The sequence below is a fragment of the Ailuropoda melanoleuca genome, chromosome 3, assembly GCF_002007445.2.
Source record: "Ailuropoda melanoleuca isolate Jingjing chromosome 3, ASM200744v2, whole genome shotgun sequence".
Lineage (NCBI taxonomy): Eukaryota > Metazoa > Chordata > Mammalia > Carnivora > Ursidae > Ailuropoda > Ailuropoda melanoleuca.
Window position 1 is genome coordinate 36,243,506 of NC_048220.1, and position 24,368 is coordinate 36,267,873.

A 24,368-nucleotide genomic window follows, 5' to 3' on the forward strand; every position below is an offset into this window, starting at 1 on the left:
TGAGAGCAATCAGGCAGTTGACTAGCACATTTACCTAAATTTCGTCATCTTTAAAACAAGGTCATTCCTAGCTTGCATTGAAAGCATAGTGCTTAATATATAGGGCCTGGGACATGTTTTTTAAAAAAACCCAAATACTTCTGCATGTATATAATATTATACTCAAATCACCGTTCTAAGTACTTTATGTGTATCCCCTCTTTTAATCTTAACAGCAACTTACAGTCCTATGTTGGGTATTTCCTCCCAGTTTTTTCAGGGGAAGAAACAAAAGCCCAGAGAGATTCAGTAACAGCAAGTAAGTGACAGAGTCCGAATTTGAACCCAGATGTTTTAACAACTGGAGTATTCTGCCTCTTGACAAATTAGAATGACAGAGACTCTAATCATTATAAAGACCATATAATTTTGTATCTAAACATGAGACGAAAATTGCTTTAATGTCAGTTGCACAATCATTTTAGCAAATCCATACGTTTAAAAACTCATTTATAGGCTGAAGATTCTTGGGAGATATATCTTATCACAAACTCAGTTGCCTAGAATGGCTCCTAGTTATCATCAGAGCTTAAAAACATTGGTTGAAAAAATAAATGCTTTGATGTGCCATAGCTAATTATTCAAGATTCTCCTGGAGAATTTTGCTGCTTCTTTTCTGCTATTCTGCCACCCCAGGACTATTCAAGTTACTGGCAAATGAAGCAAATTTTCAAAGCAAGTTTACTGAATTTCCCTTTATTTCAATAATATAGAAAGTTTTAGATGGCACCAGTGACAGAATCTACTATTCGTTATCCAATATCTACTCTCTTCTCTCTCAGAAACAAAAATCCAATTTTCGAGGGACAGCCATGTGCTGAGATAAAAGACTACAATTCCCAATCTCCCTTGCAGATAGGCATGGGCATATGACTAGAGTTCTGGCCAATGAGATGTAAGAGAGACGTGGGGGATTTAGCAGCGATGACATCTTAATGGGAGCTGATTCAGCTGGGGCTGAATTTTTTCCCTCTCTGTGCTCCTTTCCTCCTTCTCTAGTTAGCCATAATGGACTATGAACTAAACTGAAGAATGCAAGTCATATGGTAAGCTGTGGAGCACACAGATGGATGGAGCTATCAAGTACCTGGGAGCTATCAAGTACCTGGGAGCTACCTACTTCAGGCTTCTTTCCTATGACAGCAATGAATTTCAATGTTGTTTAAGCCGTTTTTACTTTGGTTTCTGTTACAGGCAGCTGAGCCCAGTTGTAACTGATAGAGAAAAGACAGGCCAAGGAACACAAAGAGAACAGGATTTTCATGAATTTCAAAAGCTTTTCAGAAAAGAAGGTATTAGCCAGGACAAGACCAAATCCAGAAAGGAGGCTGGGTTGAGGCCCTGGAGGCCACTAAAGTGTCAAAACAATGGAGACCAATATCTTTCTTGCCTTTATATTTCTGTAGAACAAAAGCAAAAACACTAGCTATGCCACTAACCACATACTTCAGTGCTTTGTGGAGGAAGTAAAATGCTGGGTGGAGTTTTTCTCAGATACCAGGAAATAGCCTTCCTGTGCTCATTCATATTTATTCTATGTTCAACACATATAAATCTCTATGAGGGGAGCCATACTTTACCTCACATGTTGCAGATGTCATGCACACAGAAATGAGAGCAGAGAGCCAGACTCACGCTACATATTAAACAGGAAGGAATATTTTCCATTTCCAAATACATATGTGCCTCCTCCACTCCTTACAATACACATAGCTCTCTTGGTCTTTCATTCTTCTGTGTTTGACAGAAATAGGGGTTCAAAATATATCACTTTTTCTCCCTCTCAACCCTACTATAAGGGCTCTATCAGTTATAACTGGGCTCAGCAGTTATTCACACCAGGCCATTATGACCAAGTGGGATTTGTGTTCAGTGTTGCCCGACTTTTTAATTTCTCAAAAGAATCTAGGATTTTTCATTTTTATGTAAAACTTCATGATTTTTAAATATTAGCAATGAACTCACTCAAAAACAAAACAAGACACTGTGCTAATGAACTGATCTTGGAAGCTGTTTTGTAGCCCCTGCTTTAGAACAATGGTTCCCTTTCTCTGGTGTGCATCAGAATCACCTGTGGACCATTGAAAAAATAAAAATAAATGTTTTAGAGTGATAGATTTATTTAAAAGGGGGGGGAATTAGAAACATATATATTGCTTGTATATGTATAAAAACAAATTCTTTAGTGTGATACATTTATTTAAAAGGGGGATATATACTTATGTATACATATTTCACATGTGTATGTGTGTGCACGCACATGTGTACAAAACATCTCTGGAAAAATAAACAAAAAATAACATCAGTAGTTTTGGATGATTGGTACCCTGAAGCTAGGGGAAGTGAGAGGAGGGAGAAATGCAATGTAAGCCTTTGGAATGTGTGGAGACTTGAACCATTACCGTGTGAATGTGTTTGCTTTCTACAGGGACACACAGAAGGCATTGCCATTTCCCCTCCTCCCTTACCAAGATTTTGCTTCAGTAGGTCTGGAGTAGGGATTTAACACCTGATTTAAAAACAAGCCATCACACAAACAAATCAACCCCTCATAATTGATTTTGCCACTTACCCCCTGGTTAAGAATCTTTGCTACTGGAAATACTAATATTCCCACTCAAATTTGCCAATCACCACATGTATTTGCTGGAAAGATGAGAAGGCACATACTTTAACTTGATGACTGCTCTCAGTGTGGAAAAGCAGAATGCTTCCATAGCCTGGAGATCTTGAATCCAGTGGATTCAAGGAAAAAAGTTGGCCCTAACATCCGTTTGTTCTGGCCCTGCCGTGTAGGCTACTACGGTCAGTCCAGTCCCTCACCCAGAACTGTAGGAAACATTTCTCGTATAGAGTGACTGCCCAGATTGAACGAGAAGAAAGCAAGGACAATACCTGATGAAGGACTGTGTAGGTGAGGAAGATGGGGCAGCCCCAAGACCTCCTGGTGACCAGACTTGCTGGTGAGCAACCTGTCTAGCAGCTTATCAGAAGAAGACGCAGTGCAAGCCTTACAGAGCACCTGGTTAGAATCACCTCTCCAGGAGTTTTCCAGCAATGTCTGGCAGCCAGTTCTGTTATGCAGTAAGTCCTGCTCGCTTCGGCTTTTCTGAGATCGCTGGGCCATCTGATGAGTACCAGAGCTCAGGCCTGCTTGGGAAGTGGCCCCCTGGGAAGCCGTCAGGAAGTTATTGCCCAGGGTGATGGGTGGGAGACTCTGCGTTCTGATTGGTGGAAGCCCCTTATGGGCCAGAGGCTTCTTTTCTGGCAAGAGATATTTTGAATTCTCTGAGGTCCGCTTCTTAAAGTCAATCATAGCCACCTGATCACCAGCCTCTTCTTGGCAGTTGGTCTCTGCGATGCTGTCAAAGGTGGTGATGATGTCATCAACTTCCGAGGTGTGCTCTCCCCTGTGTCGGTCCCTGCTGTGATTCTTGTGATAGGCCCTCTGCTCTTCTTTTTTGTTTTTGCAGAAGATTTGGTTGAGCTTGCTGAATCGTCCCTCCTTCTTCTGGGGTCTACTGTTTGGGGAAGGAAGGGGTCGAGTAGGCTCTGTTCTATGGGAATATAAAATAACAAGGATGCTATGAGAGGATAGGAAATGGAGACAAGCCCCAACCAAGAAACAAAACAAAACAAAAAACCTCACTCTATTCCATCTGCTTGAGAAAGTTGTCTGAGATCATCCAAAGACACCCCAAAGCCATCTCAAGTCAAAGGTGATATGGAGGAACTTGCAACGCCCTTTGTCCCTCCCTTCCTCACCATGGTCACTTCTTGGCCCAGTTATTTCTTAGATTGGTCTTAGTTCCTCAGAAGCTGTCCTTCCAAAATTTACCTCTAGAGAATCTATTTTCACCAAGGGATAAACTAAGCTGAAAACAGCTTAAAACACTACCGTTCTCATTTCTCCAGGACAGTCAGCAGGAGTGTAAGTTTTAAGTCACAGAGATGAAGGCCAAGCGTTGAGTTGAGGCTTCAACTAGTAGAAGCAGGGTGTGCTTGTAGAGGCGGGGGAAGTGTGGTTTCGGGTTTTCTCTGAAAGAGATCCCAGCAGATCTGGGCAGAGCTCGGACATTATCTACTTCAGAAGCAGGCCCGTTTTATGCTATTTGGACGTTCTTCACTTCCCTTTCAGTTTTTACTAAATTTCCTATTGAAAAAATACTTTTTAAAAAAGTATACTAAAGGAAAACAAGGGAAGAAGCTTTTATCTGGGCTTCAGCTGCTCAAGAGGAAGTGTGTATGCCAGGGATTGGGTGTGGCAGCACAAGGAAAGTGAGCAATGTCCAATGGGCAGCAAATTCTAAAGAAAAAAGGTCAGCAGTTGTCCGGCTGGCTCCTCTTCTGTGGAGAGTTTCCCTGAGGCACCAGTCTGTTTTTGTTCCTTGGAAAATTCTGTTATTCTCTTTTGAGGCCACAATTGACTTAGTGCTTTCTGTGGTATGAGTTAATGATGAAACCTGACCCATATGTGTGTCCTAAAAGCCAGATTGCAACATTACTTTTCAGAGTGAGATATTGTAATCTGTAATTTGAAAAACATCACCACTTGACTGCCTATAATTCATGTTTTTCTTTACAGGTCACACAGTGTGTAATTGAATCTTTACTTCCATGATGTATTTTTACCTTCCTGCTTTCACCTTCCACTACACTTTTTGAACTATTGAACACAACTTCTGGACTCCAGATATTAGCAGAGAGCCCCAGGGGATCTCTAACATTCTTTCAAGTTGACCTGTACAGAATATGCCCCTGTGTGAATTAATCCTACTTTAGTATTTTCTACAATCTCTCCTCCTTCTGTTACAGATTGTGATTTAGGCCAGTGGGGTCTCGGAGTGTGGTCCACTTAACCCTGCGGGTGGGGTCCCTAGCAGTCTTCAGGGGTTCCATGAGGTTACAACTATATTCATAATAATATCAAGATGTCTTTTTCACTGTCTGCTCTTTGCACCAAGGGTACAATAGAGATAGTGGGTGAAAGCATTGGGCTCCTTGGTACAAATCAAGACAGAAGCATCAATGGACTTACATTTAAAAAAATCATCTTTAACTTATTAACGCACAGTAAAAGTTATTAATCTCATTAAATATTAACCTGTGAGTATACATTTTTTTGTCAAAACAGGAAGTACTCGTAAGCAATTCCGCTATATAATGAAGTATGACAGTTGTCTTGAGGCAAAACACTTATGTAATTATTTGAGTTGCTAGCTAACCCAGACACTTTTTTTCACAGAACATCATTTTTATGACTCATAGACAAACTATGGTTATTTGGAGTTGGCTATTTGCAGAAATTTTCTCAAACATGAATAAAATAAGCCTGCCATTTCAAGGTAAACAATTGACAGTAATTGCTGCCAATGACAGAAGTCCAGTTTTCAAGCAAAAATTTGCATTTTGAAAAACCTGTATGCACGCTGTAGGTTGACAGCTTCCTGATACATAAAGGCTTTTCTGATAAGATCAGTGGTGGTATTGACAAATGTGATTTTTAAAAACTGCAAAATGAAATGTGTCATTTGGAAGATATTCATAACTAACTGAATCAGTATTTTCCAAATGACCAGAGCAAGATGTTATAAAGTCATGCATGGGTACAAAATCCATTTAAAGTGCAAGATAGACTAATGGATTTTGATGCCACAGAATATAAAAAGTTCATTGATATGCTGATAGTGCACATTGCAGCTAACCTTTAGGAAACTAACACTTGTCAAGTTTTGGTGTAATATCAAAGGAAAAATATCCAGAATTATCTCAAAACGCAACTGAAATATTCCCTTCTCCACCTACAGGTTTACGCATAGCCAGCTTTTTTTCAGACACTTCAATCAAAACAAAGTATTGAAACAGATGGAACACAGGAGCAGAGGTGGGAATTCAGCTGTATTGTATGAGGCTTCTGTTAAGATAGCAAAGAGATTGGCAAAACAATGTAGAGCTAGGCTATTCTCATTACAACCTGTTTTTGGCTTCAGAGAATAGGTTATTTTTAACTAAAAATATGGTATTTATGTCAACATGTAAATGTAATGGGGTTATTACTGCTTTATATGAATAACTAAATAAACGTTTTATTAAAAATTTGTTTTAATTTCGAATGCCATAAATACTGATCCTATCCACAAAAGCTCTCTGGGGTTCCCAATCTTTGGAGGTGCAAAAGGGCCCTGAGAACAAAAAGTTTGAGAATTGTTGATTACGGAAAAAAAAAAGATGAAGAGAACATGGCATAAAAGGAAGAAGAAAGGGAGAAAAAAGAAAGAAAAAGTGCAAGTCCAGTGGACGTTAGGCTGATGGATTCGGGCTCACTACTACCATTTTGCTCCATCAAGTCGTGAACATGTCACCCTATGTTAGATAATAGCAAACACAATATTAAGTTAGTGCTAGCTTTGTGCATTAGCAAGTTAAACAATTTTAACTGATTTTATAAATCACGGAGTGGAAGAAAATGAGTGCCTGCTGGTGCACGCACCTGCTCTCCTGGGAGAGGAGTCTGACGCAGGCCGCGTGGCCACAGTACAGGGCGTAGGCCAGGGGCGTGCTCTCCTTGGTGTCTCGCAGGTTGCTGTCCATGCCGAGCTCCAGCAGTGACTGGACACAGTCCGCCTTCCCTGCAGCTGCAGCCCAGTGCAGAGGGGTCCTGGGGGACCACAGGGGAACAACACAAGGGTCAGAGCACAGAAATGGCCCAGCTCACTTAGCTGGCGACAGCTCCTGTTCAAAGTCTAGGCACGGCCTGAAAAATGCGTTGCTATTTATGCCGTGGAAGTGGTAAGCATTAGATGGGGCTTCGGAATGATGGTGTGCCCGTCGGAGTCTGTCCTCTAGTTCTAAGCATTCCCTGGCCTTCTGCCTTCTCTGGCCTTCCTGAGAATGTCCTAGAAGAGGAAGTAGTGGGTCAAAGGCTATAGATAATTTTCAGGCTCTTTATACAGACGGCCAAACTGTCTTCTAAGAACACTGACTCAAGTTAGCCACCCACCAGCTGTGTCCCTATTCCTTCCCTAAACTGTGTTATCAGCACCTTTAAAAATCTCTGCCAATTTGGTAGGCAAAATGATACTTCAGCCTTGTTTTCTTTTGCATTTCTTTAATAGTGAGGTTGACTTTTGAAATACATTTTTGTCATTTGAGTCTCCTCACTGAAATGACTCTTAATGCCTTTTGGCTCTTTTTCTGATAGATGTTAGTTTTTCTTACTATTTATGTGGGCTTTTTATGTATTAAAGGTATCAATCCTTTTACAAACATTTTCTCTAATTTGTTACTTGACTTTTAATTTTTTAGTGATTTTTCCATAAAAATTTTTTTAAAATAACCACATTTAGTTATCTCTTCACTTTTGTTTCTTTCATAACTTTATGCTTAGAAAGTCTTTCATCAGCCAGAAGGTAGGTATATATTCATCAGTAACTAAGCCTTTATTAAATTGTAAAATCAGTATTGTCTTAGGTAAAAAAAACCAAGAGACTGGGAGAAAATACTGTAATTTGTAAATTGCCCTGGGAAAGGCTCAGTCCTGAGGCAGGAAAGGAGGGCATGGAGAGCTTCTCCTTGGCTTTGTGGTCAGGCCTCAACCTTGAGAAGGGCAGCCAAGTGGTCTCTCAGACCTGGAGGCCGTTGAGGGCCTCGACAGAGAAGGGCTCAGTTGGGGCTATCTGTGAAGGTACATGAGCCTTAGTATTTGGAGAGCAGCCTTGTCCCCAGTGTGGCCAATGCCCCAAGGTATGGATTTTATCTCCTGTCAGTCAAGCATCCTGTTCCTCAGGTTATGCTATGGGCAACAATTTGAGACCACTTAATAGGACCGTATTTTTTTTTCCAACATAGCCATCAATCACAGTGCTTATTTGAATATGTGGCAGATGTAATTCATTCCACTCGAGAGAGGTCTCCAGACAATATTCATTATGAAATAGGATGAGGCACCAGCCAGATTATGCCATCCTGTTTAGAGGATATATGCCAATAAATTCAGTAAATGAAGGGTTGGACATCAATTTCATCATGTTTACTAACACGTGACAACCCACTCTGGAGCAGCTCGAAATATTTCTTCACAAAAACTGTGAAGACTGACTGTTTCAATTCTTTGGACCACCAACATGGAAAAAGAGGTCCAGAAGAACAGGGGGAAACTGACATTGTTTTTCAGAAAAACAAGGGGAGTATATAGACAACTCCTAACTAATACACATACAGCCCCATAACACCGGGATCACGCCCTGAGCCAAAGGCAGACGCTTAACCGCTGTGCCACCCAGGCGCCCCTGTAATTCCTTTCTTATCTCTAGACTTCCTGCAGACACAGCAGACTGGTTTCAGCCATCATAGTGTGGAGCTGAGGGTCAGAGCCCATGATTCAGAAGAAACTCATTAGAGATGGCTGAGGAGATAGGCTCTGAATGGCAGGAAATGATGGCTCTAAGCAGGCAGCATTGGTTGAGGTATCAGCAGCTTGGGAATGATTTATAGGACATGTAAACATTCCCTAGAGAACTCCCAGAAACATGTAAGGAGGGGAACTTGACAAAAGACTCTTTCCTGAAGATAAATGGGTTGGGTATTGAAGTAAAGTCTGCCCTCATGGGCTGATGAAACCTGGGACATTTACGCTACGTAAGCTACTTCTGGGTCACGTGTGCTGTGCCATCGATCTTAGGCTAATTTACATCATGCTTTAAATATCATAGATCTATAAAGTACTTTAATATCTAGGAGGACTAGGGCCCCCACATTTTCCCTCTATTTTTTTTTAAATCACTGCCTTATCTTTCTTCCCTTTTCTTCAAACACTTTCTATAAAGAAAAGAAAGATAGTAAATCACAGTTGCTACAAATGCTTAAAGCACTTACCTATGAAAATTATGAAAAATTCTACTACTAAGACAAGCTCACGGTTTCAGTGTGAAGGCACAGCCGCATGAAGCAGAAAACATGAAACAAAACAGAGGGCAGGATGTGTCAGTGCACTCAACCCGTGAGCTGAGCTTTGGAGCAGGAACTAGATTCTCCTTGAGATTTTACTTCACTTTGAACTCACCTAGGATCTTATCTTGTGTACTTTTTTTCTCCCTTTGGCTTTACTTTCTTCCCTGAGGCTTGTGGAACTAGATGTTCTTTGCTAAATGTGTGATAACACAGAATGGGAAATACCTTCGTCAGAGCTGGTTCTAAAGGTATTTTGAATTAACAAACTTTTCTCCAGCCCTCCTTCCTTAAACGTGTTGCTTTTTTCTCCTTTTGGATCATTTGCCTTTTCCCTTCATGTAACTTTAGTCCTGCTACTGTCTTACCTGCTCAGGATCAACACGTGCTCTTAGGAAAAGGTCTACTTTCAATGATCTATACTTCAATTTTAATTACAGTCATCGTGTTAACCACCTCCAGCTCCTAAGAGGTGCAACCCAAGATTTTTCCCCTGTGTTACAAGGATTTCAGGTATCAGGGAGTAGGAGGTGCTTCCTGGAGTTTACCTAAAGTTAGGATAAATAGGTGGCTAATTTTGCAAAATGGTAAAAACAAAACAAAACAAAACCTCATACATAATGTGTAAGCGTTTTACTTACTTTCAATTGTCTTGTTTGTTGTTACATTACTCTTGTATTTCCATTGAGTCAATGCTTAACCAAAACAAAGATTAGATAAACAGTGCAACTGAAAAGTTCTAATAGTTGATTATGGATGCAAAGCAATGTAGATGAAAAGTTCTCCGCCTGGAAGACAAGGGTATAAATCTTCCTTTAATTGCTAACTGCCTCTGAGATAAGTCTCTTCCGCTTTCTGCATCCAGCTTCCTTTTCTATGCCAATATATTTTTAATGATTGGGGGGGAAAGCTTGATAAACTCCTTTCTGGTTCTGAATACAAAACCTCTATTATGCTTTATGACGTAATCCAGGAATGAAGGAAAAAATAAGACTTACTGTTAAGAATAAAAAAGAACGTATAGCAGGAAGTTGACATACAGAAAGCCTTCTGAGAATGTTTAGCAAAAAATGGAAAATCTGACAATACTGTACAGTCACAACATTTCTCTCCATAACAATGATTTTTCCTGCCCTGACTAAAATAGAGCAGTTTTTATTGTCACCAGCACATGTGTAAACATTACTGGCAGTGAGGATATAGTCATATAGGATAACCCCTTAACCATGTTCTTTATTTTAAGATTAACTTTCAGAGATGACTGGTAGTCCCCAACATGTCCTGAGTGGCCGCGAATACCTGTCATCCACATCCAGAGCCTGCAGGTTACACTCGGGCACTCTTGCCAGCTCATTAATGATGTCACTGAAGCCCGCTGCCGCGGCGATGTGCACACATGTCTTCCCACTCTCGTCGTCGTAGTTGATGATGGACGGACCCTGGTGGTGGCTCAGAATGATGGAACACAGAATTCTGTTTCCACTCTGGGGAAGAGAGGTCAAAGGGAGCTCATTAGGTCCAGCCTGGTTCTATGCATGTTGAGATAAAATACAAAGGGGAAAAAATGCAAAAAAAAAAGGAAAAAGAAAAAGAGAAGTAAACACATTTTATCCAACCCTCCAACACATTCCCACTTGTCTTTTGTCACTGCCGGGATTTTTGTTTCTCAGAAGAGCCTAACTGTCTTCCATGACTAGCCAGCTAAGAAGGACTTAAGTTAAATACAGGTAGAGTTGAGTGACATCAGAGCTGGCCCATGCAGGGGCTACATACACAGCAACTTGCTGCTTAAATCTCTTTCCCCGACTGCGGCAGAGGCTGAACCCCGAGAAGCTGGAGGAGTGAATTCTCATGTTAACAAAATGACCATGATAAGTACTCACTGATGGCATAATGATGACCAAGATGATCCAGTAATGGTCAAATAGCTACAAATTGCATGAAATTTAATCTCCAAAAATCCTTGGTGAAAGGAAATGATCATAATTAAGTAGCTAATCAATAAAGAAATCAACAAACATGAAAAAGAAATAACTTCAGGCGACCATGTAAATTGGGTCTATCTATGTAGATCTATAATAAACTTTTTATCTTATCTTTGAAGGGAGGCTGTTGTACACTCTTTTTAGTAACCTGTCCCAGCTTTAAAAGCCAGTTCTTCCTTGAGGGTGTCCTATATCTCTTCAGCTTGCACAAATAGGTGAGTAAAATCTGTGCACATTGCTGGTGTTGAATACCTTTTATTGACCCCAAAAATTCAAAAAAACATTGTACGAGCATTTGCAATATAAGATGACAATAAATCTTCAGGGGTGATGAAAGAAATTCTCATTTTATATCACGCAATAAAAAGTCTTATCTTTCAGATTCTCCTGGAATCTCTGGAAAGATCGTAAAAACAACCCAAATAATTCATTAGTATTTTAATTTTCTCAGTGAATCCACACAGAGACCCTGGAACTCCATGCACTGGGACTTATGGGTGGAACGGAGGCCCCTCAGAGGCATGCAGGGCAAGTTAAGGAAATGGGAGAGGCAAGATTATTATTCGGAAGCCCAGCATTAGGCCACATGCTAGGCTCAGAAACCTGGGCAAAAGAGAGAGTTAGATTTCTAAAAAGCTGCAATTCTGATATGCCAAACGCTGTTCAACGGCTACCTCCTGATACATTTTTCCATGTAGAATTTCCTATTGATCTTCTTCCCGTTTTGTTACCCTGTTTATTTGACCCCAAATTTGCGTTCTAGAACTTGAGTCAGTTTTCACAATTCCATGGAACAGCATTCATTCATTTCACCTTTCCTCTTCCTTTCCCTCCCTTGTCTCTGTTTGCACTCTGGCTCTCCGGATTTCCCATTACTCAGCTTGCTGCTGGCTTCACAATGAGCCATTACACTGTGAACCCTGGGGTGTGCTTCCAGTGCATGAGCAGATAGCAGCTGACACCAGTTCTGAAGCCTCTTGCAGGACCAAGGGCTGGGAGCCCTGAAGAGTGCTGAGTGGGTGTTAAAACATGACAACCAGGGCCAGGTACATCATGTGTGGGGCTGAGGGCAAAACGAAAATGTGAAGCCCCCTATTTACATGGCAGGAAACAAGCTTATTCCTTTCTTCTTGGTGTCTTTCTTGACATGTCACGGCAATTTTTGTTGTTTAGTGTTGTGTTCCTTTGGGCTGGAGATTCTCACCACTAGTACAGACCCTCCCGGGTGTCTGGGTTCCCCTCTTGCAACCAGGCACAGGCTTGACCCTGACCCTCCCCAGGTCTGTGTCCAGACCCCTTGCCAGGGGGCTGAGAGTTTGTCCTAGGGAGGCAGGAAGGCAGGATACTGTCAGCCAGGGTGCCATCGTCCTGTCTGACTTGACTTACAAAACAAAAATTCAAAGATAAAATTAATGAGAATTTCCAGATCGTGACCACAGAGCATTATACCCCCTGCTGAGCATGGGGCCCACTAGGGCTGTACTGGTCACATGCCCATTAAACGGTCCTTACCCACAAGCTCCCTCCTTCTCTTCCACTCACATTCACTCTTTCCTCTTCATCCCTTGATCCTTCCTTTTTCTAATGACTTTTAAATTATTTGGATCAATTGGTGAAGTTCTATGGCATGCCTGTTACTAGCAGTTGGCTACACTGAACACATCCAAGTTTTTGTGCCTGCTTTATCAACTTTTCTAAGATTCTTTCACCTGATGTGAAGGAGTCTAAAATACATTCAAAACAATCAAGAGCCCCCCGCTCCCAGAGCCAACATTCACACCTTTTAAAAAAGTACCAACCATGTGAAAAGGAAAACAGAAGCAAAGAGTTGTCAGTTCAATGAATTTATTTTGTTTAAAGTTTCCTGGAAGGAATTCAGGTTGCCAAGGTGATTCAAAGGGCAAAATGCCCTGTCACAATTCTCCCTTTGAGTGGAAGAGGGAGTGGCAAACACAGATAGAAGAAACAAAACCCATCTCTTCACCCTGTGTCTTCTTCTCTCCTGACCCTCAGGGCAGCCATTTTGGAAGTGGCAACACTGAAACCCAGGCTGCTTCCCAGGACCTCTGCACCTGCCTCTTCTGGACCTGGACCAGCCAGGCCCAGTCAGCAGTTCCCCTGGGGGCTGAAGTGTCACACGCTCCAGAACTCCAACCCCTTTTCTTTTGTCTCCAAAAGGCCCTTTGTCCTGAATTTTCCAGGGAACTCCTTTGTCTCTACACCTAGCTCTCACTTACGCAACGCTGTCACTGTATCTCCTTTTCTCTGATAAGAAGATACTCCCAGGAATAATGGGGAAAGCTGTCTTTACTGAGTGAGCATTGTGTGGACTGCTCCAAGCATCTCCACGTACCAGTTCATTTCATCCTGACAACAACCCTGTGGGGTAGGTCCTCCTCTGATCCCCATTTCGTAGAGCAGAATATGGGGGCACACAGGGGTTAAGTAACTTGCCCAGGGTGATAGCCAAGAAGTGACATAGCAGGACAGACAGCCTGTCTGCAGAGCCCTTGCACTTCACTGCTACACCATTCTGTCTCTGATAAAAGGAACCCCATCTGTTTATTTGATCCTTCATGTTCATACTGGAGAAACCAAAGTAAAAACTCCTGTTTAGGCTGCAACAGCAGTAGCAATGATGTGTGTCTGGCCAAACGAGACCTTTTTCAGAGTGAAATATGAGGTCTTTAAAAGCCTCTCTTCCAAGGGTTGCCATGGTGCGCCCTCAGAGGAATTTGAGGGGCCCGAGAGAGCACTAGTCTGTGAGCTGGGGCCTTGGCTCACTGGTTTCCTGGTAACCACATTTCCTTCTTGGCAAGCTGTGTCAGGCAAAGGTAGGCTCCAGGCCTGGGAGGCCAGAAAGGGTCACAGAGACCAAGAAGCACCAGGATAGAAAGAATGGGATGGTGCCCAGAAGAGCCTTCGGAAGAATGGAAAGTGGGTTTCCACTTGGGAGAAATGTCATTAAACAGGGGGAGCAACAATATTGTACAGATACTATTCTTATGGAGCTCTGGAATTCTGCACTGGATGACCAGATGAGGATTGTGGATTTATTTGTTTTCTGTCGTATTTGTTTTGTTTCTCTTCATGGATAATTCATACAGTTGCCTTCATGTGCTCTGAAAACTGCTGGGAACTACTGAGTGCTAGCCATTGTCACTTTACACCTCATGAGAGAGGGTTCATAAGTAAGAAGCCTTGTGTGATAAAATGATTTATAAGAAATATATATTGGCATTCAGATTCCTGAAAATGCTTCAGAGCCATAAAGGTGAAATGGGTGTCTTGTTACCAAAGAAATCGACTTTTGGGCCCCACCCAAGGGTGGGGCTGTTGCCGGGAGGACCAACCACGTGATTAGAGGGTTGGAACTGTCAGAAGCCCCACCGAAAACCTCCAGGGAGGGGAGAGGTTGAGGTTGAATCAGCCCAGGGCCTGTGACTTAGTTACCAGGACAGTGTAGTGAAGCCTCCATAAAAAACCCAAGGGGGCAATTTTTGGGCTTTTCTCGGAGAGCTTCCATGCTTGGGGAACCAGAAGGTTTCCATGTGATATCAAGCCAGACCCCAAAATCCATGAGGACAGAAGCTCCTTTCTTTGGGACCTCATTCTACATATCCCTTTAACTGGCTGTTAATTCCTATGCTTTATTATATCTTTTCATAAAATGGTAAATGTTAGTGTTTCCCTGAGTTCTGTGAGCAGCTCCAGCAAATTAATCGAATGTAAGGAGAAAGTCACTGGAACTTCCAACCTGTAGCTGGTCAGTCAGAAGCACAGGTAACAGCCTGGAGCTTGAGACTGGAGTCTGACGTGGGGAGTGAGGGGCAGCCTTGGAGGACTGAACCCTTCACCTATGGAACCTGATGCCATCTCCAGAGAGACAGTGTCAGAATTGACTCGAATTCTCAAACACTCTTAAAGACCTTGCCACACACACACAAAAAAAGCTGAACTCATATATAATAATTTTGCTGCAGGCAGACTGCTAAAAAGCAAGATTCCAATGTTCTGACTGGAGATACTTTTTATTCTAGGAGACCTTCCAAAGGGTCTTAGTGGGAGATTTAGGACTAATTGGTTATTTGCTAACACATGTCTGGGGAATTAGTGCTATCTGGCTTCTTCTTAGAGGGAACTCCAACCTCCTTTCTTCTCTTGGAAGCAGTCACCCAGTTTGCATCGCTTGTCACAAGATGGTGACCAGATAAATGTGAGGCTAGGATTTTAGGTCATAAGCCAGAGCCAGATGCATCAGGCTGGGAACGCAGCTGTGAGGGAACATCTGCCAGTCTACATAAGGTGAACATTTGAAAGTTGAGAGCCTGGGGCTAACTAGATAAAAAAGGTACCTACTAGCCTAGTTTAAAGTTTGAACCATCCTCATGTTTAGCCCCTTTGGACACAACCTTTACTGCTTGGCCTGACTCCAGAGGCCACTGTATCCCAAAGCCTGGGGCTGACTGCCCTGGAGAGCTAATGCAAAACAGAAAATGGGGGGTTGGGGCATGAGGCATGCTGATCCTCCGCTGCTGAGCTACTTCATTTCGTAGGTTCTCTAATACCGTAGGGAAAAAAAACCACTCCTTTCCTGCTGTATTACTGTGTAGAAAGGGGCTGAATTCTGCTTCTGGCTGGCTGACAAGATGAAGGTCTCCAGGAGGGCTCTATCTTGTCCTTCCTAAATGCCTGACTGGGAATCTTTCTGCTTAAATGAAGCCTAGCAGAGAGTCACTCTCAATAAATATTTGCCGAACAATAAATAAATATGTGAGTAAAACAAGCCTTACAAACCATGAGCAAAGCCGAAGAGAATACCCATCCTTTTTAGCTTCTCTCTCTTTTCCTCATTATCTTCCTCCTTTTACTCTTTTCACTTCTTTTTTAATTTGTATTCACTCCTACATGAGTCCCTGTTATTTTCTCCTTCTACTGCACCCCTTCCTCTCTATAACCAAGTGCTCGGGAGCTGACCCATGAGGCCACTTAAACTTAGGTTGCCTCTCAAGACTGCAGTTTCCTAAGTGGGTCGGCCTTTGGTCCCAGGATATGGATTTCACAAACTTGACTTTCTCTTTGTTTACTTTAGGCTTACTGGCTTTGTAGTCCTCCTCTTATCAAGCCCTGGGAGAGATGGCCTGGGTGCCTGTGTGGGTACCGGTGTACTTGGTCCAGTGACAGCCTCTGGTGCACTAGTTTCTTTACCTGTGAACTGGATGGTGGGACTAAATGATTTAATATGGTCCCTTTCAGCTCTAAGATTCTTTCACCTTATGAACTGGACCCACGGGTATATGACATTTATCCGTTATCATTCTGAATATATTCAGGGTAAAAGTATATTTGTAAGATTTTGACACAGTCCAAAAAGTTGACCACAGATCTTCACCACAGGAAGGAGGAGGATTCCATACTGGACCAAACGAGTCTCAAGCACTAGAGGCTTAACGGTTATATTAAAGAGCTGGAAGGGTGTGTGTGTGTATGTGTGTGCATGTTTAATTTCCTTAACCACATAACCACATACTGAATGAACAAACGTGAAATAGTTGTATTATATTAGTGCAGTTCTTTTCTTTCTTTTTTTTTTAAATGTTTTTTTATTATATTATGTTAGTCACCATACAGTTCATCCCTGGTTTCTGATGTAAAGTTCGATGATTCATTAGTTGCGTAACATCCAGTGCACCATGCAATACGTGCCCTCCTTACTACCCATCACCGGTCTATCCCATTCCCCCACCCCTCTCCCCTCTGAAGCCCTCGGTTTGTTTCTCATAGTCCATAGTCTCTCATGCTTCATTCCCCCTTCTGATCACTGAAAAAAAAGTACTTCTAAGGAAGATTCCAAAGAAACACATTTTTCTAGTAAGCAGAGGAAGGAGCTAGTGGTGAGATTTGAGGGGCAGTAGATACCTGCCCCTCTCACTGACCTGCCATCATATCTATTCTAGAATTCCTACCATTAGAAAAACCTCCCTGGTATTAAGGCATTACCTTCCTGCAAGTCTCAGGTAAGCGAACAAATGGTGTTCTACAAAGAAAACCCAATAAACCATTAATCTCATTGATTTGAGATGGGTAAATTTATTGGATTGAATTCAGTGAACACCTCTTTGAGGAACTAAAACTCAAAAAGATCCATTCTGGGTCTTGAGAGACATCTACAAGAATAAGGTACGTTGCCCTTAAGCACACAGTCTAGAAGGGAAGAATCAGCCATCCCACTGCTTGCAACACTAGTCCTAGACATAAGAAAGTACTAGATAGGCAACTCAGAGGGAACAACTCCGAAAGGGGGCTCAACAAAGAAGGTGGCATTTAGTTGGGTCTTCAGGAATAAGAAAGAACAAACAGAAATTCTTCAGGTGGAAGGGATGATGTGGTGAAGGCAAGAAGAGTTTCACCAAAAGAGAAGAGGGTGATTGATTAATGTGGAGACAGAATGAATCTCTGTGATGTATTGGAGGGATCATTCATATTTTGGTGTGATTGGAGTAAAGCGTATATGGGCTGAAGAGGAGAGGTCAGCGGGTAGGGAGTGGTTGTTTACAACAGTAGGTGCTAGCCCAGGGAGTTTATTCTGTACCAAAAACTGGAACTCACTGAAGGTTTCTGAGCCAAGGACCAAGAGTGACTACAGTAACTGTTCTGGTGGATTAACAGTTGTGTTCATACATTCCTTTGGGATTTGTAGAAAGAATAGTTGGTGGCAATGTGAGAATACAAGGGACAAGGAAAGTGCTGAAAGTAGGAATACAGATGCTGAAACTGTTCTGATGAGAGATGGTAGAAGCTTGATCTAAGGAAGTGACAGTAGGTGTGCAAAATGATCTCCATTTGTTCTTCTGATTTTACTCTCCCATCTTTTCCATTCTGCCCTTCCCTTTAGCCTGTATGAATTACATTAAATGGGCTCCCTTGCCCTATGGGTTCTGGTTGGGTTTGGCCAATGAGTGACACTGACAGGAGATGGGTGTAGGAGGACAGAGATTGGGATGTTTATTGTTCAGTTCTTTCTCTGCCACGCCACTATTTGGTCACTTCATCAAAGGCTATACCTGCTGTCCTTGGCCCTCTCCTACAGCTCCAGCTTTTGCTAATGTCTTAGTAACCACCCCCTCCCACGCCCTCTTAGGCCCAGATGCCCTAATGGCAACCTGCTGTGGTATGTGAATAGCCTTTTCAGGAATCTCTGCCCAATTTATCCCATCATGACGGGGCTATGTTTCCTGCTGTGACGCCAACCTGTACAGTGGGGATAGAAAGGAGGTGATAGAGATATGACAGCTGAGGAGGTAGAATTGAGGGGTCTTGATAACCAACTAGACATGAAGGGTGATAAGGAAGGAGTGTGGACCACACAAAGTCCTTTGGCTTGGGCTACGAGGAGGACGGGAATGTAATGGGAAGGGAAGACCACGGGCTAAGTTTAGACATGTCCAGTTTGAAGTGTCTAGGAAATGATGTGGAGATGCCCAGGAGAGCTAGAAATGTGAGTCTAGAGTTTCAGAGAGAGGTCAGATTTGAGAATCTTCTGAATAGAATGATAGTTGAAGCGATGGGCTTTCTGAGGAGGAGAGGAAGAAAAAGACTGGGGACTGAACTTCTGCAGGGTCTCCTGGGCAGATGGGAGAGGTGATTGAGGGCAATGGGCCCACAGGAAGGCACCACCAGCTACCAACGCACCTAAGAGATGGGGCAGAAGCCCAACCCCAAATCACTTCATGGGCCTAATGCTTCCAATTTTTCTTGCCTTGGTTATCTGGGTCAAATACAGAGGGTTTCTTATTTTAAGGTGCAATAGCTTTAAACATGGTCTCATATGATCCAAGAGAAAAGCAGGAAGTTTGGGGAAAGGAATAAATGACAACGGGAAATAGACTCATTCATGTGGCAAAACTGTAAAAATAACACAATGCTGATCCTGTGCTATAAATGAACAAGAAGGCCAAAGGAGGCAAGTGTAATCATGGTTTCAGCTGACATTTGGAATTACCCTTAGTCTTCTTTGCAGATTAAAGGGCAGGGCACACCACTTCTGAATTTCGCTGCTAACCACAAGGACAGAGAGGGTGCATGGTTCTCCTACAAGTGTGATTTTGAACCTTTTAGGGGTAGTCACCAATCTTCACTGAGGAATTGCAGAAAGTCGGGGATGACTTCCTCAGAAAAAAGTATGCTAACATATTCACTCACTCACACATAGCATATTTCATACAGTTGTAGGGGTTTCAGAAGGGATCTGTCTTGTTAATCCTTTTTACCCCCAATGCCAGATACATAGTAGGTACTCAAGAAATGTATATGAAGCAATTGAGTAAACAAATGAATGATGTAGAATGCTTATACCAAATCACGGCCAAAATGCAAGTATCTCAAGTAGGAGTAGATAAGGTTTTAGCATCCATTAGTATGAATTCATTTTTCATAGCAGTTTTCAACCCTCAGTGCACATTACAATTTCCTGGGGTGAAGGGAAGTTTTAAAAAATATGGATGCCTGGGCTCTACCCCAGAACAACTCGCTGAGAATCTAAGGGTGTGGGGCCTGTGTATCAGTATTGCTTAAAAGCTCTTCAGATAATCTTAAAGGGCAGACAGGACTGAAATCAATGTAGCAGGTTAAAAGCCCTATCATTTAGTAGAGAGAAAGAATAAGAAGATGTGGGCATAATAATTAAGCTGTTGTGGAGGAAATCAGGAACCATAACAAAAACGGTTATCTATTCTAATTACCTAGCACATTACATATTGCTGTCATACGCACACATGCACACTCTCATTCATACCCCAAAGATGCATTGACAGTTATGCCAAGAGGGATTGGTGATTTTTCTCAGATCAAAACCAGGTCTGTCAATGCAAACAGATTTTCTGAGTTGAATACTGAGTGTTCTTTTCATTTGGCCAAATGGCTTCTTTGAGGATAAGGGCAGGGGTTCCCCCCCCTGAAGAGTCCAAATCAGAAGGTCTGGAGTAGGGCCTGGGAACCTATCATTTCACGAGCACTGTGGCTGATTCCATTGCAAGGGTGGGACTAGAGCAGCGGCTCTAAATTGGGGGTGGGGTGGAGGACGTGGGAGCAGAGATGTGAGCCCCATCCCAGATCAGAATGCAAGGGTGATGAGGGTGAACACAGGAAATGCTTGATTTGGATACCACTTCCACCTCAACGGAGCCCCAGCACACACGGTTGCCTAGCCAGAGGACCGGCCCCGGGCAGGGACTGGCATGAGGGGGGGCGGGGTGGGAGGTTAGAGACTGAAAGTATGTGGGAGGATGCTACAGCAGGTGGGGATGACAAAACAAGTTTTGTTCATTTCGCAATGCTGCCCAGGGCTAGTCTTGGTACAGAGTAACTGGAGCCAAAGTTGGGGGGACTAAACCAGAGCAGTTTCCAAATCACTTCTGTTTCAATTTTACCTCAGGCCTGAAAGTACCAGGTGCCCGTCTCTGGCATGCCTGGCATGTGAAACAACTGGGTGAAACCACTAGCAGGGCAGGCAGAAACCCCTCTCACAAGGACCCTGGCAGCAGCTCAGCAAGGGTGCCTTTATTGGGCTGATAAACAGTGGAGGTATCTCTGCTTGGGTATCAGAAGACAGAATGGGCTGGCAAGTTTGTTGAAACAATGCATAATACTACTCTCCTCTGAAGGATGGAGTAGATGACTCTGAGTTCATCTATTCCTCTAAAATAGAAAGCACATCTATAAATGTTAGCTATGGGTATTCTTTCACCTTATTCTCACTTTCCCCTTCTTTGCACTATAGATTTCGTGGGCCTATTCTGATTTCTTTGGTCACGTGTACTGAGACAGACTCCCTTTTGTGATCATGGGTAACGTTAAGAGGCACGATTTTCATTGCTCAGCACAGAACTGAGGGTCACCTGGAATAACCCTGCTTTGGAGGATTTGGAAGAAGAGAGTTATGGTCCAAAGACTTTGAAGGGATTTTCCTAACAAAACTTTGAAGGTTTATGCTGGTGCACCGTGAGCTACTTAGCAAGCATGAGGATGGAGAGAGAAAAAGAGCAAGTGAGAAAGGTGTTATGTGTGTGCGTGCGTATATGTGTACATGTGTGTGCATGCTTGCGTGTGTGTGTGTGCATATAACAGCCAAAGCAGGCTCTCTTCCCCCTCTGTGTCTTGGCCCAGTTTCTTCTCCACAACTGATGCACCCAAATCCTCCAGAATGACAGGTTTGCTGTCACCCTTTGGATCTGAAGGGATGGGAGGAGGGCAGCATGAATCTTCCTTGCTCTAGCACACATATAACCTCCATATCAGCTGCACCTTTGATAATTCCATCTTTCAGGTCTGACACACTCAGAGAACTTGCAGCATTGCTTTATACCATCTAAACTTGAGACAAATCTACTGGCCAGTTTCTCACCTGGACTGCCCAGTGGAGAGCTGTTTTGAAGTCTTTATCCACAAGAGTAGGGTCTGCTCCCTTCTTCAGCAGCATTTGAGTGTGCTGAGGCCGGTTGTGGAAAGCTGCCCAGTGGAGTGGTGTCATTCCCTACAAAATCACAGTCAGAAAGGGGACAGGTGAGTACAGGCCATCAGGAAGGAAACTGGAGCTCACATTTTCTCCCCAGACCCAAGGGCCATTACCAGATACATTGGTTGCTGCCTGTCAGTTCATTCATTCCTTAAGCCATTCAATCAACAGATACTTATTGAGGTTCTGCTTTGTGCCAGGAAAACAGGGATGGAGGATACTACAGAGAATTAGATAAACAAGATCCTTGCCCTCATGGGAACTGTAGCGTGGTAGAGGAAGACAGACAACAAATGCAAATGAGCAAAAGGATTTTCCAGATTGTGGTGGTGTGAGAGAGTAATTGTGGGCTTAGTGACTGTTCTACATGGGCCTCTATGAGCCAGACTGGGGGAACAGAGCAGCAAGCGCCAAGCCACAGAGGCAACCACTTGTGACTGGGGTCACGCTAAGCTGCCATATCCCACCACAGGGGGAGGGGCATTGTTTTATGTCAGTATCCCCAGTGGCTACAATAGAGACTAGATAAATAGCTGTTGAATGAAAGAATGAATGGAGACAGAGAGACAGCCATGTGAAATGAGTCTGGAGAGGGAGGCAGGGCTGATCCTGGGGTGTGGGATGGGGGAGACAAACTCTGTATGACCATTGAGATTTTATTCTAAAGTCAATGGAAAGACAGTGAAGGGTTTTAAGAGAATGTTGACATGATCTGATTTACACTGCTTAGAAGAAATCACTCTGTGGCAGCTGGGATGAGTCCATCTGGTGAATTCCAGCTTCTTTCAGAGCTTAAGGTCACATGCTTCAGTCATCATTTAATAATACAATGAGCTTATGCTGGGAAAGGTAACCATGAGGACTCAGTATTATTTGGGAGTGTACTATGAAAAGAGGGCCTCTTCTCCTTGCCCACACCTCTCAATTACACAGAACATCTCTAAAATGATTAAGATGCTTGGTAAAGGGGGTCAAGAGTATGGGCAGCTTTAAAGTTCTTTTCAGAATCACCTCTGCAGATAACATAAAGGTAAGAGTCTAACACTTATTGATCCAATGGTCTTTATGAGTTATTATGTAGATTATTTCACCGAATCCTCCAAACAATCTTCTGAATTAAGTACTGTGCTGAAGTCTACTTTGTGTTCACCAAACTCTATGTCCTCTTACTCCAGGGCACACAGGGTACATTCCCCAGCCTCCCAGCAGATAGGGGTGGCCTTGAGACTGAGTCCTAATCATTGCAATGTGGACAGAGGGGGTGGAAGCCCCTAGAAGGCCTGTCTAGAAAACAAAACCCATGCAGTCTCCCACACCTTACCTCTTTCCTCATCCAACAAAGAAGGCAGAGAACAAGACTGGAGAAGATGCCAGGACCATGTAATAATGAAGCCTGGCACCCTACTGATGAGGGAGAATAAAGCTACCCTGTCAACCAGTATTGGACTATGATTCTAGCAAGAAAGAAGCTTTTACTGTGTCAGGCCACTGAGATTTTGAGTTGATTGCTATAGCAGTTGGCCAACTCATCTGACAGGTGCTGCTGTCCTTCTCGTTTTGTAGAAGAGGAAGCTGAGCTCTGGAGAAGTTCCCAAGTCTGTGAGTGAGCGCGGAACTGAATCTAGGGCTTGAGGTTTATGGGGCACTGGGATTAGAATGTTAATCCCCTTGACCAGTTTGAAAATTTAAAATCATTATATTATGGTCTGCTTTCAAGTTGCAAGTGTCATGTAAGTGAGATATGCTCTTGAGGATATTTCAAGAAATTGGTTCCATATGGAAAAGAATGCTAACGTAAAAGCAGAGGAACTTCTTGTTCTTATTCTGACAGCTGAATATTTACTGAGGATTCAGAATAACTCAGTACATTCGAGTAAGTCCTCTTCATTATAAATGTGGCCCATTAGAACTAGAAATCTGGACTCAAGGAAATCAGATTATTTTTATTATGCATGGATTTCCCCTTCCCAGTGCTGAGTCCCATTTGCTTCAGACTCACTGGCTTCATCATGAAGTGCTACCAGTATTCAGAGTTAAAGACATCGAAGAAAATTTGAAGCTATTGCAGTGTAAACTTCATGAGGGTAGGTCCTTGCCCGCCGTCTGAAGCCCTAGAGCTTAGAACAGTGTCAGGAACATTGTAGGTGCTAAGTAAGTTGTTATTTAAATTGAATGACTTCTTAACTGTCCTTGATGGAATTTTTTTGCTGTTGTAAAATCTAGCTTTGCTTTTAAAAACTACATAAATAAAAAAGGCAAAACATGACTTCTCCTTTATAGAAAATCAATTTGTCTGATACGGTCATTGTTACCAACTCTTCAACTGAAACCTGATAGAATTTTTGATCAGTTCTCCAAATAGGTATATGGCAATCACTCTATGCATAGGCATGATTTACTGATATGAGAACCAAATGTGAAAATATGGTTATGGATTAAATTCTGATTATGCTCTGTTAATCCTTGTTTCCTAAACACAACTGTTAAACTTCTAGAGTTATTTCCTTAAAACAACCCCACCCCCTGCCAAAAAACCTTAAAAGCCCAACTTCTGCATGCTTTGGTAAAGTGGTGGGGTGGGGAGGAACACTAGCATGTTTTGTATACCTACTTCCTGTCAAGAGGTTTATATATATTATCTCATTGAATATTTATATAAATAACACAATCCTAAGGGGTAGGCATTTGTAGGCCCATTTTACAGGTGAGGAAACCGAAACACAAGTTAAGTAATTTGCCTAAGGCCATGGGTACACGCCATAGTTGGGGTTTGAATCCAGGTCCCTTCAACCCTGGAGAATAACATTCTTCCCACACAACATGCTGGTAGGCTTTCATTTTGGAAAGGAACTCAAATGTCAGAGAATTCTTTCCTTTGTGATTTT

At 42.7% G+C, this 24,368-nt stretch overlaps 1 protein-coding gene across 3 annotated transcripts in view; it reads right to left on the bottom strand.

Annotated features, from left to right (window-relative positions):
• ANKRD55 (ankyrin repeat domain 55) overlaps positions 1-24,368 on the bottom strand; it is a 697,933-nt gene that overhangs the window by 7,166 nt on the left and 666,399 nt on the right. For all 3 annotated transcript variants that reach the window (XM_034656252.1, XM_034656253.1, XM_034656254.1), the window contains 4 exons: positions 21,373-21,501; positions 10,285-10,469; positions 6,530-6,697; positions 2,935-3,596 (listed from right to left, as the gene is read on the bottom strand). In XM_034656252.1, coding sequence (XP_034512143.1) covers positions 2,935-3,596; positions 6,530-6,697; positions 10,285-10,469; positions 21,373-21,501 — 1,144 coding nt within the window. The remainder of the gene's footprint in view (positions 1-2,934; positions 3,597-6,529; positions 6,698-10,284; positions 10,470-21,372; positions 21,502-24,368) is intronic.